The sequence below is a fragment of the Mandrillus leucophaeus genome, unplaced genomic scaffold, assembly GCF_000951045.1.
Source record: "Mandrillus leucophaeus isolate KB7577 unplaced genomic scaffold, Mleu.le_1.0 Scaffold69, whole genome shotgun sequence".
NCBI lineage: Eukaryota > Metazoa > Chordata > Mammalia > Primates > Cercopithecidae > Mandrillus > Mandrillus leucophaeus.
The window spans coordinates 1,305,509-1,321,975 of record NW_012107474.1 but is presented as its reverse complement, the minus strand read 5'-3'; the positions used below and the strand labels follow the sequence as shown (position 1 = coordinate 1,321,975).

The 16,467-nt window shown below is 54.2% G+C and overlaps 1 protein-coding gene across 2 annotated transcripts in view; it reads left to right on the top strand.

Annotated features, from left to right (window-relative positions):
• Positions 1-16,467, top strand: part of TRPM2 (transient receptor potential cation channel, subfamily M, member 2) — a 98,285-nt gene that overhangs the window by 6,769 nt on the left and 75,049 nt on the right. For both annotated transcript variants that reach the window (XM_012002514.1, XM_012002513.1), the window contains exons 3-7: positions 4,352-4,520; positions 6,676-6,856; positions 9,612-9,778; positions 14,637-14,817; positions 16,202-16,263. In XM_012002514.1, coding sequence (XP_011857904.1) covers positions 4,352-4,520; positions 6,676-6,856; positions 9,612-9,778; positions 14,637-14,817; positions 16,202-16,263 — 760 coding nt within the window. The remainder of the gene's footprint in view (positions 1-4,351; positions 4,521-6,675; positions 6,857-9,611; positions 9,779-14,636; positions 14,818-16,201; positions 16,264-16,467) is intronic.

Here is a 16,467-nt window from a genome sequence, read left to right as displayed (position 1 = left end):
CTGGGATTACAGGCGCCCACCATCACGCCCAGTTTTTTTTGTTTTATTTTTTTGAGATGGAGTCTCACTCTTTCTCCCAGGCTGGAGTGCAGTGGCGCTATCTCGGCTCACTGCAACCTCCGCCTCCCGGGTTCAAGCGATTCTCCTGCCTCAGCCTCCCAGCAGCTGGGATTACAGGTGCACACCACCACGCCTGGCTAATTTTTGTATTTTTAGTAGAGACAGGGTTTCACCATATTAGCCAGGCTGGTCTTGAACTCCTGACCTTGTGATCCGCCCGCCTCAGCCTCCCAAAGTGTTGAGATTACAGGCGTGAGCCACCACACCCGGCCTCATCTGTACTTTTCTAGTCGGAATCTGAAAATATTTGTGGATTTCCAATTAAATAAGTTATAAAGAACACATAAATGTATCTTTTCTTGCCCTGAAACACCAATGAATTGCAGTAAAGGAACAAAAAGACTTCAACCTACAAAGAAAAAAGAGGAAAGGTAGCAGTTGAAGAAAGAGATTGCTGCATTCTTGCCAGAGGAAGGGGAGGAGGCAGAGCAGCAGGTCCTGGAGGCTTGTGATTCCAGCAGCTCCCGCAGTCCCCGGGCGAGGGGAGGCGGTGGAAGACCTTGGGCGAGGTGCTAGCCCCGTGTCATCTGCTCGGAGCCTCCATTTGTGTGTGTTTTTAACTTTTTATTTTGAAATATAGATGTACAGAAGTTCCAAAGATACTACAGATAGGCCCCACAGTTCCACCTGTGACTACATTCTGCATAACCGTAGTACAGTACCCAAGCCAGGAATTCAAGCTGGTAAAATGTGTGTGTTTAGTTTTATGTTTTTTTTTTTTTTTTTTTTTTTTGAGACGGAGTCTCGCTCTGCTGCCCAGGCTGGAGTGCAGTGGCACCACACCAGCTCACTGCAATCTCCGCCTCCTGGGTTCAAGCGATTCTCCTGCCTCAGCCTCCTGAGTAGCTGGGACTACAGGTGAACGCTACCACACCCAGCTAATGTTTATATTTTTAGTAGAGATGGGGTTTCACTATGTTGGTCAGGCTGGTCTCAGACTCCGGACCTCAAGTGATCTGTCTGCCTCAGCCTCCCAAAGTGCTGGGATTACAGGTGTGAGCCACCGTGCCTGGCCTTGTGTCATTTTTCCCATGTTTATTTGTGTAACTACCACCATGGTCGACACAGTACTGACCATCTCCACCAAGCTCCTCCTGTACTTCCTCCGTATGGTCAACTCACCTTCTCCCCCATCATCCCTGAACCCTGCAACCACCAGTCTTTCTTCATGCCTATCATTGTGTCATTTTGAGACTGTTACATCAATGGAATCATACGCTACATGACTCATGTCCTTTCCCCTCAGCATAGCGTGCTTGATATCCAAGTTGCTGCTTGTGTCAATATTATTATTATTATTATTATTATTTGAGATGGAATCTCATTCTGTTGCCCAGGCTGGAGTGCAATGGCACGATCTCGGCTCACTGCAACCTCCACCTCCCGGAGACTGGAAGTAGCTGGGACTACAGGCATGTGCAACCATGCCTGGCTAATTTTTGTATTTTTAGTAGAGATGGGCTCACCATGTTGGCCAGGATGGCTTTGAACTCCTGACCTCAAGTGATCCGCTCGCCTTGGCCTCCCACGGTGCTGGGATTACAGGTGTAAGCCACCACGCTCAGCCTTGTGTCAATATTATTTAACTGCTGAATATTCCTGTCCCTTTCACCTTGCCTGTGTCATTACACTTCAAGTGAGATTTTGGTAGACATCAAATAATTGGGTCCTATTTTTTTTTAAATCATTCTGTCAATCTGTTTTTTAATTGTTGTATTTAGAAAATTTATATTTAGTGTAATTATTGGTATGTTAGAGCTTACATCTGCCATTTTATTTGTTTTCTGTTCTCTCTTTTTTTTTTGTCTTTTTGTGGGATACTTGAACATTTTTTAGAATTCTATTTTGATTATTCACACTTTTTTTTTTTTTGAGACAGAGTCTCACTCTGTTGCCTGGGCTGGAGTGCAGTGGCGTGATCTCGGCTCACTACACCCTCCACCTCGCTGGGCTCAGGTGATCCTCCCACCTCAGTCTCCTGAGTAGCTGGGACTACAGGCATGCACCACCATGCCCAGTTAATTTTTGTATTTTTGGTAGAGACAAGGTTTTGCCATGTTGCCCAGGCTGGTCTCAAACTCCTGCGCTCAAGCAGTCTGCCCACCTTGGCCTCCCAAAGTGTTGGGATTACAGGCGTGAGCCACTGCTTACACCATACTATTTTTGAGTGTATCTTCTTGTATCACTTTTTTTTAAAAGGGGTTGCTCTAGATAGTATGTTATATAATATAGCTTATTGCAATCTACTGACGTTGACATTTTAGCAGTTTGAGTGAAGTATAGAAACATTATCTCCTTTTACACCTGTGTCCCCTTCTTAATCTATAATTGCTTGAAATATTTCTTCTACATGTATTGAAAACCATGTTAGGTAGTGTTACAATTTTTACTTCAGCCATCAAACATCAGTTACGAAATTCAAGAGGTTACTCTCTTTGTTATTCTTTCTTCCTTTCAGATATCCCAAAATTCCTTCTTTTCTTGTTTCCTTTCTGTGTAGAAAACGTCCGTTAGCCATTCTTTTAGGGTGTGTCTGCTGGTGACAAATTCCTTAACCTTCCTTCAATGAAGAAGGTCCCAACTTCCTGTCACTTCTGAGGTTTTTTTTTTTTTTTTTTTTGAGAAGGAGTCTCCCACTGTTGCCCAGACTGGAGTGAGTGCAGTGGTCTGATCTCGGCTCACCGCAACCTCCACCACCTGGGTTCAATCGATTCTCCTGCCTCAGCCTCCCGAGTGGCTGGGATTACAGGCGGCCGCCACCATGCCCAGCTAATTTTTTGGATTTTAGTAGAGACAGGGTTTCACCATGTTGGCCATGTTGGTCTCGAACTCCTGATCTCATGATGCACTCGCCTCAGCTTCCCAAAGGGCTGGGATTATAGGTGTGAACCACTGCACCTGGCCGCTTCTAAGATTTTTTGTTTGTTTTTAGTTTTTGGAAGTTTAACTGTTATGTGTCTTGGCATGTATCTCTTTGGGTTTATCCTGTCTGGTGTTCACTCAGATTGTGGAGTGTGTAGGTTTATGTCTTTTTTGTCAAATATGGGAAATTTTGACCATTCTTTTTTTTTTTTTTTTTTTTGAGACGGAGTCTCGCTCTGCCGCCCAGGCTGGAGTGCAGTGGCCAGATCTCAGCTCACTACAAGCTCCGCCTCCCGGGTTCACGCCATTCTCCTGCCTCAGCCTCCCGAGTAGCTAGGACTACAGGCGCCCGCCACCTCGCCCAGCTAGTTTTTTGTATTTTTTAGTAGAGGCAGGGTTTCACCGGGTTAGCCAGGATGGTCTCGATCTCCTGACCTCGTGATCCGCCCACCTCGGCCTCCCAAAGTGCTGGGATTACAGGCTTGAGCCACCAAGCCCGGCCCCCATACTTCTTTACATACATTTTCAGGATCACTATCTTTTTCTTTTCTCTGAACATGAATGTATGATCTTTTGTTATAGTGCTGCAGGTCCCAGAGGTTCTGTTTACTTTGTTGTTGTTGTTGGTTTGTTTTCTCTCTGTTGTTCTTATTGGGCAATTTCTACTGTTCTGTCTTCCTGCTCCCGGCTTCTTTCCTCTGTCTCCTCCATCCTGCTGTTGGGTCCATCCATTGAGTTTTTATTTCAGTTACTGCATTTTTCAGTTCTAAAATTTGCATTTGGTATAATCTCTTTCTTTACTGGAAATTTATGTTTTTTTCATTTGTTTTGAGCATGTTCATGATTGCTTGTTGAAGCATTTCTAATGTGGCTGCTTTAAAATCATTTTCAGATAACTCGAACATCTGTGTCATCTTGGTGTTGGTGGCTGTCAGCCGTCTTTTCTCATCCTGGTTGAGATTTTCCTGGCTCTTGGTACAACTAATGATGTTTGATTGAAACCTTGATAGTTTAGATTTTGTGTTAAGAGACTCAAGATCTTGAGTTTTAGCTGGTCCCCTTGACATGTCTATGGTGAAGGAAGGAGTCCCCCCCGTCAGTGCCCCATGAAGGGTGAAGTCAAAGCCCCCTGCAGCCTCCACTGATCCACTGACACTTCCTGGGGAGGCTTCTTGTTACTGCTGAGGGTGAGAAGAGTTCCAGCCCATCATTAGGCCTCTGCTGCCTCCCCCATGGCTGGAAGGGGCAGGTGCCCGGTTTTTGCTGGGTGGGGGAACGTTGCGGCTTTCCACTGGACCTCCTCCGATGCCTCCACAGGGAGCAGGAAGGGCACCGCACTCCCTGGGTGACTGGTGCTGTGTCTTTGCAGGAAGGTGGTGTGTCAGTGTGGCTACACGCGTGAGCAGCACCTGGAGGAGGCTACCAAGCCCGACACCTTCCAGGGCACACGGTGGGACCCAAAGAAACATGTCCAGGAGATGCCAACAGATGCCTTTGGTGACATCGTCTTCACGGGCCTGAGCCAGGAGGTGAAGAAGGTTGGTTTCCATCACTCTTGCTCTGAATTGTGGGTGGAGCTGCATGGCCCCACAGTGACACGTGGTGGTTGGCATTTCCTGGAGCAAAAGCAGGAGGCTGGCAAAGATCCAGCGTGCATAGAGCCCACTGCACAGCAAAGGAGGGGGTGGGGAGGGGCTCTGCAAGGCAAGCAGGAGATGCATCCCACTCTCGGAGTGCTTGGTCATCTGCAAAGCAGTGTGGGGCACAGTGAGCTTTCTAGGAAGGTGCAAGCTGGGAGTGGTGAGTGAATTCTGGCTGGGTGGCCCTGGGTAGCATTTGTCAGGGCCTGCGGGCAAGTAGGGAGGAAGGAGAGGGATGTAGGACACAGACACACTCAGGGTGTGCCTGGGGAATGGCAGGAAGGGTGTGGAGAGGGAGGGAAAAGCAGGGGGAAGGGGCCCAGGATGGCAGGGAGGCCCATATGGCAAGTCTGGAAGCAAAGGCGAGAGTCCTTGCGAGGAGGCTGGGCCAGGCACAGCGTGATCCAGGCTGAGCCTGGCCTGCAGGAGAGCGCTGTGAGGGTGCAGACTGCTGGAGGGAGGCCCAGGCGCAGGGCTGGGTTCTCTCATGCACAACTTCACTGTGGTCCCTGGAGGACCAGCCATCTCTGACCAATTCTCAGGCCTCATCCCAGGCCTGTGGAGTCAGAGACTCGGCCCCTTGTGTGTTGACCAGCCTTCTGGAGGGTTCTGAGATAGCGATTGGGTGCCACTGTCCTGGGAGGGGGTGGCACTGATCTCTGTGCTGAGGTCTGGAGCCCTGAATCTGGTACCTGCCGAGTGTGACCTGTCCACTCGATGCGTGATGACGCCATGAGGTGACCAAAGAGGTTGAGTGGGGCAGGTCTCGGAGACGGGGTCGTGTGGCCCCCGGCTTCCTGGCTGGCCCAGCCCCTGAGCCACCCTGTGTCACCATCACATGTGGGTGTTCTCCAGGCCCCTGGGCCCCTCTGTCTCTGTGGTTACGGGCACAGTCCCGTTGTCGGGTTTCAGATGAGGGATTGAGGTATGGGCAGACCCCACCCGTTGCCCAAGGCCATGGTGGCAGTGCCAGTGGTGGGTTTGAGTCCAGCTGCGTCTGAGCCTGGAGTTCTGGCTGCATCCCTCCCCCACTGCCCGGCTTCTCCCAGCCCTGCAGCTGCTGACAGGGGCAGGTGGTGTGAGGGAAAAACGCCTGTGGCCTGACAGTGAGTGACAGCTGGGACACAGACCCTGTGGTGCAGCAGGTCTGGCTCGAAGCCCAGGAGCATCCACCATGCAGGCCACAGCCCTGCTCCTCCCAGGGAGACCAGCACCTCCAGATGCCTGGTGGACCCGGTGGGGCCCACATTCTGACGGTGACAGGCACCGTGGTTGCGGGTTAACTGGACCTTCTTTAGTGACAATGCTCCCACATGTTTGTTTTAAGGGCACCTCATGGCATTTCTGGATTTCACCCATCACCTTTGTGTCTCTGGTGGGCCAATCCCGGCGGGGGTTGCTGGCCCATCTGGGTCTCTTCAGACACGGCCCACCTAGCGGAACAGGGGAAGTCCACTGTGTACTCGTGAGGGTCTCCTGGAGCACGAGGGGCCAGAGTGACGACAGAGCCTGGGAGAGCCATGTTCAGACGGGAGGCACAGGAAGCTGGGCCCCTTGAATCCCCAGGATGGGCCAGGGCATAGGGGCCACAGAGCAGAGGGGACAGGAAAGGGGACAGGAGAGGGGCAGTGCTGGGCGCACAAGGACAGGAGGGCAGAGACCCCAGTGCAGGAGATGGTTAGGCCCTGGGAAGGCAGGGCCCAGGCGCTAGGGTGGGAATTAGAGTCTGCTGGTGCGTGTCTGAGAGGCGCTCCCAAAATCGAGAGGAAGAGGAAAAAGTGGGTGCCGTAGGGGCATGAGGGCCGGGGGAGGTTTGCTGAGGGCGTTTCTGGTCCCCAAGGGACGGCCTGTTGCTCCCGGCTTGGGCCTCTCTGCCTCCCTCTTCTCTCATGATCCGTGCCTTGCCCACACGGGGACCCCTTTACTGGGTCTGAGCCGGAAAGGTGTGCGGTGTCTGCCGCCCACTGGGGCCTCTCCGTGTGGCCTTTGTGGGTCGGTGCTGTCCCTGCCCACTGATACACGGGTTCCCTCCGCCATCTTCCCTGTCCCGCAGTATGTTAGAGTCTCCCAGGACACGCCCTCCAGCACGATCTACCACCTCATGACCCAGCACTGGGGGCTGGACGTCCCCAACCTCCTGATCTCAGTGACTGGGGGGGCCAAGAACTTCAACATGAAGCCGCGGCTGAAGAGCATTTTCCGCAGAGGCCTGGTCAAGGTGGCTCAGACCACAGGTAATTCGGAGGCTGGAGGGACACGAGGCCCCGGCGGGTGGGCAGGGTGGGCTGTGGAGGCTGTGCCGGGGCAGTCAGGGCCATCAGGATCCAAAAAGTCCCTAGGAGCCGCCGAGGCCATGCCCCAGCCTGAGTTGGACCTGTACACCCCTCACCTAGGCACAGCTGCTCCCTGACACCTGGCGCTGCCCCTGGCTTGCCCATGGGCTGGAGATGGCTCAGTGCGTGGCCCCGCTGGTGCCCAGGGCCAAGCAGAGATGAAAACCTCAGTGGCCTGGGAACCTCGGTGGCCTGGGTGCACGGCTGGGGCCAGTGTTGCGGGACAGTTGTAGGGGGCCAGCGAGAGTTCCTGGTCATCACATTTTCCATGATCACTTTTTTCCATCAGCATCAGGCAAGGAGCATTATTATTTCCATCTTTTCACTTGAGGCAACTGCCTGGTTGGAGTCAAATCACCTCCCAAGTTTGCACCACCAGTGAGAGCCAGGCAGGGACCCAGTCCTGGTGGATGGTGTGAGATCCCAGGGGCCCTGACCTGGTGCCCTGCCCTACCCTGATTCCATTGTGGAGGGGACCCCAAGTCCTCGAGGCTCCCCGGGCCTCTCTGGAGGGGACTGGGTGAATAGTGAGGCCCTGAGGTGATTACTTGGCAATGTTGGGTCCAGATGGGCCTGGGGTCACCTCGCTTTTCCTGGGCTGTGGTCTTTGCCTCCAAGTGGAGTCATAACTGAGCCTGACTTGGCCTGCGTGGCTCAGAGTCCTCGGTTTGTCTGCCTGGTGACCGTGGGGCATGGCTGCATCTTTTGACCTGTGAGCCCCACAGCCCTGCTTGTAAAATGACCAGACCTTTTCTCAGTCTGGTCACGTGGGACTAGGTTTAACGCAGGTCACCGTTCCACAAGCACTGTCTGATGCTTCACCCTCTTAAATAACGCCATGGATTTCTTCGGGTCTCACCCGCTCCAGGTCTTCATGTTGCATTTTTTTAGCTTTCAATATCAGTGACCTTGCCGTCTGCTTCCTGGCCCAAAGCTAGTACCAGCTTTTCAACTGTTATCTCCATCTCCATCTCCATCTCCATCATCTCCATCTCCATCATCTCCATCTCCATCTCATCTATCTCCATCTCCATCTCCATCTGTTTATTTTTGAGACAGGGTATCGCTCTGTGCCCCAGGCTCGAGTGCAGCGGCACGATTTTAGCTTACTGTAGCCTAGACCTCTTGGGCTCAGGTGATCCTCCTGCCCCTGCCTCCCGAGTTGCTGGGACTAGAGGCATATGCCACCATGCCAGGCTAATTTTTGTAGAGACAAGGTCTATGTTGTCCAGGCTGATCTTGAACTCCTGGGCTCAAGCAATCTTCCTGCCTTGACCTCTCAAAGTGCTGGGATAACAGGCATGAGCCACCGTGCCTGGCCGATTGGCTGTTTTTTTTTTTTTTGGAGACGGAGTCTTGCGTCTTGCTCTGTCGCCCAGGCTGGATTGCAGTGATGGTGGCGCAATCTCAGCTCACTGCAATCTCTGCCTCCTGAGCTCAAGCAATTCTCCTGCCTCAGCCTCCCGAGGAGCTGGGACTACAGGCGCGTGCTACCACGCCCAGCTAATTTTTGCATTTTTAGTAGAGACGGGGTTTCACCATGTTGGTCAGGCTGGTCTCAGACTCCTGACCTCAGGTGATCTGCCCACCTTGGCCTTCCAAAGTGCTGGGATTACAGGCATGAGCCACCACGCCTGGCCCAATTGCTGTTTTTATGGTGACACTGTGACCCAGCCTTTGGTATGGCAGCATTATACCAGGGACAAATCCCAAAAACGAACAAATGTGACTTTCGCTGGTGCCTCAAGGGGAGGCTGTGGGGCAGCAGCTGTGGCTTCACCTGTGCCTCTCACCCTGGGGCAGGCCAGGCGAGCAAACACCTGGGGACCTCCTGCTCTCAGGCAAAGCTGCCGCCAGCTCATGACATTGGGTCAGACCAGATGTGGGGTGGAAGGTGTGTTTCTTTCTTTTTTTTTTTTTTTTGAGATGGAGTTTCACTCTTATTGCCCAGGCTGGAGTGCAGTGGCGCAATCTTGGTTCACTGCAACCTCTGTCTCCCGGGTTCAAGTGATTCTCCTGCCTCAGCCTCCTGAGTAGCTGGGATTACAGGCATGCGCCACCACACTGGGCTAATTTTGTATTTTTAGTAGAGATGGGGTTTCTCCATGTTGGTCAGGCTGGTCTTGAACTCCCAACCTGGGAGATGATCCGACTGCCTCGGCCTCCCAAAGTGTTGGGATTACAGGCGTGAGCCACCATGCCCGGCCGGAGGTGTGTTTCTTACAGGGTTGGCTGCAAACCTCTGGCAGCAAGTAGTGGGTGGAAAGTGGAGGGAGTCCTTCCTAGGGGCCAGGCTAAGTGGTGCGAGCAAGGACGCACTCTGCTGCACCTGGGTCCTGAAAGCTGGGAGGAAGAAGGAAAGCAAAATAGAAGAATGCAGAGAGCGTGCTGAGAACCGGGATCCTGAGTCTGGGGCCAGAGGAGGTGGCAGGGACCAGGGAGAGGGGTGGGGCCTGCTCCTGTTCCCACCCTGCCTGAGGGCCGTGGGAACCCCAGTTCCTTACACCTGATGCTGGTTTAAAAGCCCCTGAGTGAGGGGCTCTGTGTTGATGGGGGCCAGGCATCGCTGAGCCTAGAGGGGCTCAGGCATCAGGCTCCTGGGTATCAGGGTGCCCCTCAGTACTGCGGGGCCTGCCCACCCGTGCTGCTTCCCCAGGGGCCTGGATCATCACGGGGGGCTCCCACGCCGGCGTCATGAAGCAGGTGGGTGAGGCGGTGCGGGACTTCAGCCTGAGCAGCAGCTACAAGGAAGGTGAGGTCATCACCATTGGAGTCGCCACCTGGGGCACCGTCCACCGCCGCGAGGGCCTGATCCATCCCACGGTGAGCGCGGCCCCCTAGGAAGGGGAGCCTAGGACCAGGGGTGTGGGTGACGTGTGACCGGGTGCTGTAGGGGGCAGGTGGAGTGTGCAGGGGCCGGGGTGTGGGTGACGTCTGATGGGGCGCTGTAGGGAGCAGGTGGGGTGTGCAGGGACGGCAGGCGCACTCAGGAGATTGGGCGCAACTCCTGGCCCAGTCCCTGACCCAGGTGACCTGGATGAATGGCTAACTTGGCTGGACTCTGGTATCTCCCTCAAGGTTGTAAGAGGGGGGTCCACATGAGAGTCACTGGCTATGAGGGCTCCGCTAACAGCAGAGGGAGGAAGCATGGCCAGTGGGCAGCTGGGCAGGGCTGAGCCAGGGCGATCTGACCCCGAACTGGAGCTTTTAGCGCTTTGAGTCCCTGCACTCAGAGGTCTCCTGCATCCAGGAATCCCACCGTGCTGCGGTCCCCGGCAGCCAGGACCCACCCTCAGCTTCTCTGTCAAAGTTGAGGATGGAGCACTCCTGCCTCTGGTTAACTGGCCGCAGGAGAAGCAGTTGCCTTAATCCAGAGCCTTGAGTTGGGACAGATAATGAGTCATTCAACCAGATTTTCCAAGGACACACTAACTTTGGCATAATGCGTGTGTGCCCCTGAATCCGCGTGGTCAGGAAAGCCCACAAACACTGGCCTGTGACTCACTGAGCAGGTTCCCTCATCACCCCAAGGGGTGATTTACTCCTCTGGCAACATCACAGACACTGTGTGTCCATTCCCGGAGGCGGGGGACACTCCCAGATGCCCACAAGGGCCCAGCAAGCCCTGGCCAGCCACAGCCTGGCCTTCACCTCCCAGCAAGCACTGGCCAGCCGCAGCCCGGCCTTCACCTTCCTTTTGCGTCAGAATCATGAATGTGTCTGGTGGGGTCTGACTGGACTGGCTGTTTGGCTTTGCTTGCTCTTTTTATGAATTGAAAAACTGAAGCCAGGAGCGGCTTGGTGATGTCGCAGGTCACTCCTTACTTTCCTCCCCACGCTGAGTTCAGACGACTTCCCGTGACACCACCGTTGCTGGTGTTGTTGGAGGAATGGGACTGTGGCTGCTTCCGCTTAGCCGTGCTCCCTCTCTGTGGACGGCGGAGGGTGGGTGTCCCAGCCCCGCTGCCACCCTGCCTTGGATCTGTCTCCCGGGGCTGCTGTAACCCAGGCTCACAAACCTGGCGGCTTAAAGCAGCAGAAACTTAGTCTATCAGATCTGGAATCTGCGTCGCTTGGCCATCATCCAGCCATGGATGTCGGCGGGGCCACCTCCCTCCAGGGCCTGGGGAAGAGTTCCCGCTGCCTTCAGCGTCTGGGTGCTGATGGGCATCCTCTGGCTGGTGGCCGCCTCCCTCCAGTCTCTGCCTCCGCATCCCGTGGCCTTCTCTGTGTGCCTATGTGAAATCTCCCCATGTCTCCCATAAGAACACTTGTGATGGTGTTGAGGTCCCACTGGGGTCATCTAGGGTGATGCCTTCATATCAAGATCTTTAACTGACATCTGCAAAGATGCTTTTCCAAACAGGGAAATGAGGAGCAGCACTTACCGGGTCCATGAGCAGGCCTTGATGTCTTTGGGTGGCCATGATTCAGCTAACTGTGGTCCTCCCTCTGGCCTCAGACTCCTGTCCACTCCACATGCAAAATACATTCACCCCATTGTCAGATCCTGGCCGGGCGTGGGGGCTCACGCCTGTCATCCCAGCACTTTGGGAGGCTAAGGTGGGCAGATCACTTGAGGACGAGACTTCAAGACCAACTTGGCCAACATGGTGAAACGCTGTCTTTACTAAAAATACAAAAATTAGCTGGGCATAGTGGCAGGCACCTGTAATCCCAGCTGAGGCAGGAGAATTGCTTGAACCCAGGAGCCGGAGGTTGCAGTGAGCCAAGATCAGGCCACTGCACTCCAGCCGGGCTGACAGAGCAAGACTCTGTCCAAACCAAACCAAACCAAACGATCCCCTCCAACTACCAACCCGTTACAGCAGAAACTCCAAGATCAAAATCTCATGTAAATATCATGAGCTCGGCCAGGCACGGTGGCTCACACCTGTCATCCCAGCACTTTGGGAAACCAAGGCGGGCAGATCACCTGAGGACAGGAGCTCGAGACCAGCCTGGCCAACATGGAGAAACCCCGTCTCAACAAAAAATTAGCCAGGCATGGTGGTGGGCGCCTGTAATCCCAGCTACTGGGAGGCCGAGGCAGGAGGATCGCTTGAACCCGGGAGGCGGAGGTTGCAGTGAGCCAAGATTGTGCCACTGCACTCCAGCCTGGATGACAGAGCGAGACTCCATCTCAAGCAAAACAAAACAAAACAAACAAAAATATCAGCTCAAAAGTCCCAAATGTCATCATTTAAGTCAGGGATGCTGAAGACTCTGGGTCTGATCCATCCTGGAGCAGATTTTCTCTTCACGTGTGCACCTGTGAGAGGAGACAACAAGTCACCTGTCTCCAAAATACAAGGGAAGAGCAGGGAAGGGCAGGTATAGCATCACAGCTGTAGACACTCATTCCCAAAGGGGGAACACGGGAGGAACGAAGGCATCACCAGCCCCAGGCAATTCCAAAACCCAGCAGGGGGAACGCACTAGGTGGTGAGACTGGGGAGACCCCTCTGTGGCTTGGGCACCCCCCACCCTGCTCTGTGTCCACAGCTCTGCCTTCAGCACGATCCTTTTCCCTGAAGGTTATAGGTTATTTCCTGCTTGAAGATTTTAAGGAGTCTGACAACCTTTCATTTTATCCCACCTCTGTCCCTTTCAGTCCAAATTTGCAGTGTTGTCGTTGATGTAACATTTGTGAAAACTTTGTGTGCCTCCTTTGAATGCCATAGGAATTTCTGCCAGTAGACAAAAAGGGCTCTGCTGACCTTTCCTGTGATGCCGTCTGCACTCCTGTCTTCTGAGATGGTTGAGTGAATCGCAGTCTCCTTGCCTAGTCTCTTCGTCACTAGCAGGGGTTGTGCAGGCACACCCTTGGCCCTCTCTCTTTTTTTTTTTTTTTTTTTTTGAGACAGAGTCTTACTCTGTCGCCCAGGCTGGAGTGCAGTGGTGCAATCCCAGCCCACTGCAACCTCTGCCTCCCGGGTTCAAGCGATTCTCCTGCCTCAGCCTCCCGAGTAGCTGGGACTACAGGCACCCACCACCACGCCAAGCTAATTTTTGTTTTTTTACTAGAGACAGGATTTCACCATGTTGGCCAGGCTGATCTTGAACTCCTGACCTTGTGATCTGCCTGCCTCAGCCTCCAAAGTGCTGGGATTCCAGGTGTGAGCCACTGTGCCTGGCCCATGTATGTATTTTCTAAGGCAGCAGTCCCCAACCTTTTTGACACCAGGGACTGGTTTCATGGAAGACAATTTTTGCACAGATGGGGGCGGGGTGGTGAGTGGTTGGTTTGGGGATGATTCAAGCACGTTACATTTATTGTACACTTTATTTCTATTATTACATTGTAATATATAATGAAGTAATCATACTGCTCACCATCATGTAGGATCAGTGGGAGTCCTGAGCTTGTTTTCCTGCAGCTAGATGGTCCCATCATCTGGGGGTGATGGGGGACAGTGACAGATCATCAGGCATTAGATTTTCTTAGGGACACACAGCCTAGGTCCCTCGCACGCACAGTTCACAGCAAGGTTAGTATTCCCATGAGAATCTAGTGCCGCGGATCTGACAGGAGGTGGAGCTCGGGCAGTCACACACACGATAGGGAGCGGCTGTAAATAGGGATGAAGCTTCGCTCATTCACTCGCCACCCACCTCCTGTGCGCAGCCCAGCTCCTCACAGGCCACCGACCGTTACCAGTCCATGGCCCAGGGGGTGGGGACCCCTGCTCTAAGGTAACAAAACCCTTCCTGCCCTGCTCCTTGCTTCCTTCGGAGCCCTTACTGCAAGTTGTTTTTTTTCTGAGACGGGGTCTCACTGTTGCCCAGGCTGGGGTGCGTTGGTGCGATCCTCAGCCTCGAGCCCCTGGGCTCAAGTGATCTTCCCACCTCAGCCTCCCAACTAGCTGGGACTACAGGTGTGCGCCACCATGCCCGGCTAATTTTTTTTATTTTTGTAGACATGAGATCTGCCATGTTGTCCAGGCTGGTCTCGAACTGGGGCTCAGGTGATCCTCCCACCTCGGCCTCCCAAAGTGCTGGGATTAGAGGCGTGAGCCACTGTGCCCATCTCTGCAAGGCTTTTAACACCGCATTCCCACCAATATTCTCTTCAAGGACATTGAGACGTTTTCTATTCATGGTGCTTCAAAATCCTGCCATCTTCTCCCCATTGCCAGTTTCAATGCCACTTCCACATTTTTAGGTGCTTGTTACAGCAGCACCCCACTTCCTCACCCCAGACCTGTATCTGTTTCCTGTGGCTGCTGTAACAAATGGCCACAAGCCTGAAATGGCAGCATTGTGGTCTCTCACATGTCTGGAGGACAGAACTCTGAAGTGAGGGTCACACCCCTCCTGAGGCCTGGGAGGAGGGTCTGTTTCCCTGCCTTCTCCACTCCTGGGGGCTCCGGCTTTCTCCACTTGTGGCTGTGTCGCTCGTCCCTGCCTCTGTGGTCCCGTGTCCTCCTCTCCTGTGTGTGTCTCCCACCACCTCTCTCCTGTAAGGATACCTGTGATGATATTTTGGGCCCACTCAGATCATCCTGGTTAATCTTCTCATGTTTCGATCACATCTGCAAAGTCACTTGCTCCAATAAGGCCACATCCACAGATTCCAGGGACTGGGACCTGGTGTCTCTGGGGGCCGGTGTTCAGCCTGCTCACGTTAGAGAGGCAGAGCTTTCCAGAAGCTGTGTCTGACGCTTCCTGGCCATTCCAGGGCAGCTTCCCTGCTGAGTACATGCTGGATGAGGACGGCCAAGGGAACCTGACCTGCCTAGACAGCAACCACTCTCACTTCATCCTCGTGGACGACGGGACCCACGGCCAGTATGGGGTGGAGATTCCTCTGAGGACCAGGCTGGAGAAGTTCATATCGGAGCAGACCAAGGAAAGAGGAGGTAGGGGAGCTTGCTTTCAAGAGTGCTTGGGCAGACAGCACAGTGGGCCGGTCAGAGTGTCAGGTACAGCTGGTCACAACCAGGATGTTGGTGGCGCTTGGAGCGTCCTCAGAACACACCTGGGTTTCTATCCCATGTCTCTGTATACTTTGTCCCAGGAGGGTCATCTTCTCTTGCCCGTTTCAGCCAGTGGGAGGGTGGTCGGGGGGGCTGGCAGCTCACCTGTGTGCTCACAGGTAATAGGCCAGCCTACTTTTTTTTTTTTTTTTTTGAGACAGTGTCTGGAGTGCAGTGGTGTGATCTCAGCTCACTGTAGCCTCGAACTTCTGGGCTCAAGGGATCCTCCCACCACCTTCCCAAAGTGCTGGGATTACAAAGCTTGAACCACTGTGCCTGGCCCTACAATTATTTTAAACCGTGAGCATGGTCTGGTCTCAGGTTCAGAAATCAGAATGTACGATAGTCAAAACTTAGGATTTGACACCTTTTGCCTCATAGGTGGGATGGGATGGGTTTGAGGACGTCGGGAGGTCAAGTGTGGGGTTTTGCCCGTCACTCGAGGAGGGCTCAAAGAGGAGATGGTGAATGGGAGGTGTCTGGCCTGTGCCCCGGTGGGCTGGGGTCCCCTGCAAGCTTCCTTGTGCAGCAGACTCCCCTGGAGGGCTCCTCACCAGTGCGTGGGCCCCGGCCCCAGGGTCCAACTCAGCAGCTCCAGGTGGGCTGAGAACTTGCATTAGGAGCACGTTCCCTGGTGGGGGTGATGTTGAGGTTCAGGGACCCCGCTTTGAGAACCCTGCTTGACTAGGACACCCAGGGTGGGATGTGTGGGTGAGTGTGTGAAGGCGATGGGCCCATGGGGTCTCATAGACAGAGTTTGCTGCCTGGGGAAAAGGGTTGCTAAGTCCTTCTCAGGCTCTCCTGCTGTTGGGCTGGATGAAGTTCAGGGTGGGGCCGGGCAGAGGGACAAAGGATGGACATGTCGTGTTCTGCTCCCACCTACACGTGACAGGTTATGCCCACCTGCTTGGGGCGTCAGCTCTCATTGTCCCTCCCTCCCTCCTTCCCTCCCTCCCAAGAAAGCAAGAGGCGGTGGATGGGATGCAAGCGAGCGGGGGAGGTGTGGGCAGCAGGGGGCTCTCGAGTCTGCTCATCGATGTGGAACAGGTGGGTCCCCTGGTAATGTGGAGCTTTGACCTTCAACAGCAACTCAGCACTGGCTAGAGGTCTCCCAGCAGGTGCTTCAGTGTGTGGTTAGGCTGGAGCCGGCAGGGGGCAGGGAAGAGTGCCCCAGTGCAGGGTCTTGCCCCCCACCCACCTCTGTCCCCTCACTCGGTTCTGTGCTTTGTTTAGGTGTGGCCCTTACTCGGCTCTGTGCTTTTTCTAGGTGTGGCCATCAAGATCCCCATCGTGTGTGTGGTGCTGGAGGGCGGCCCGGGCACGTTGCAGGTGAGCATGGCTGGGTGGGAGGGGGTAGCTGTGGGCCCGTCCCACTGCAGGCAGATGACTGTCCAGAGGTGCTTGTCTCAGCACTCAGGACTGTTGGCAAGAGAGAGCGATGAGCTTGCCCACCAGGAGACGAGAAAGAGCGTCTGTCCTGTGACAGGGCTGCTTCCGGGTGGGCGGAGGACGGGTCAGAGGAGGGTGCCTGGG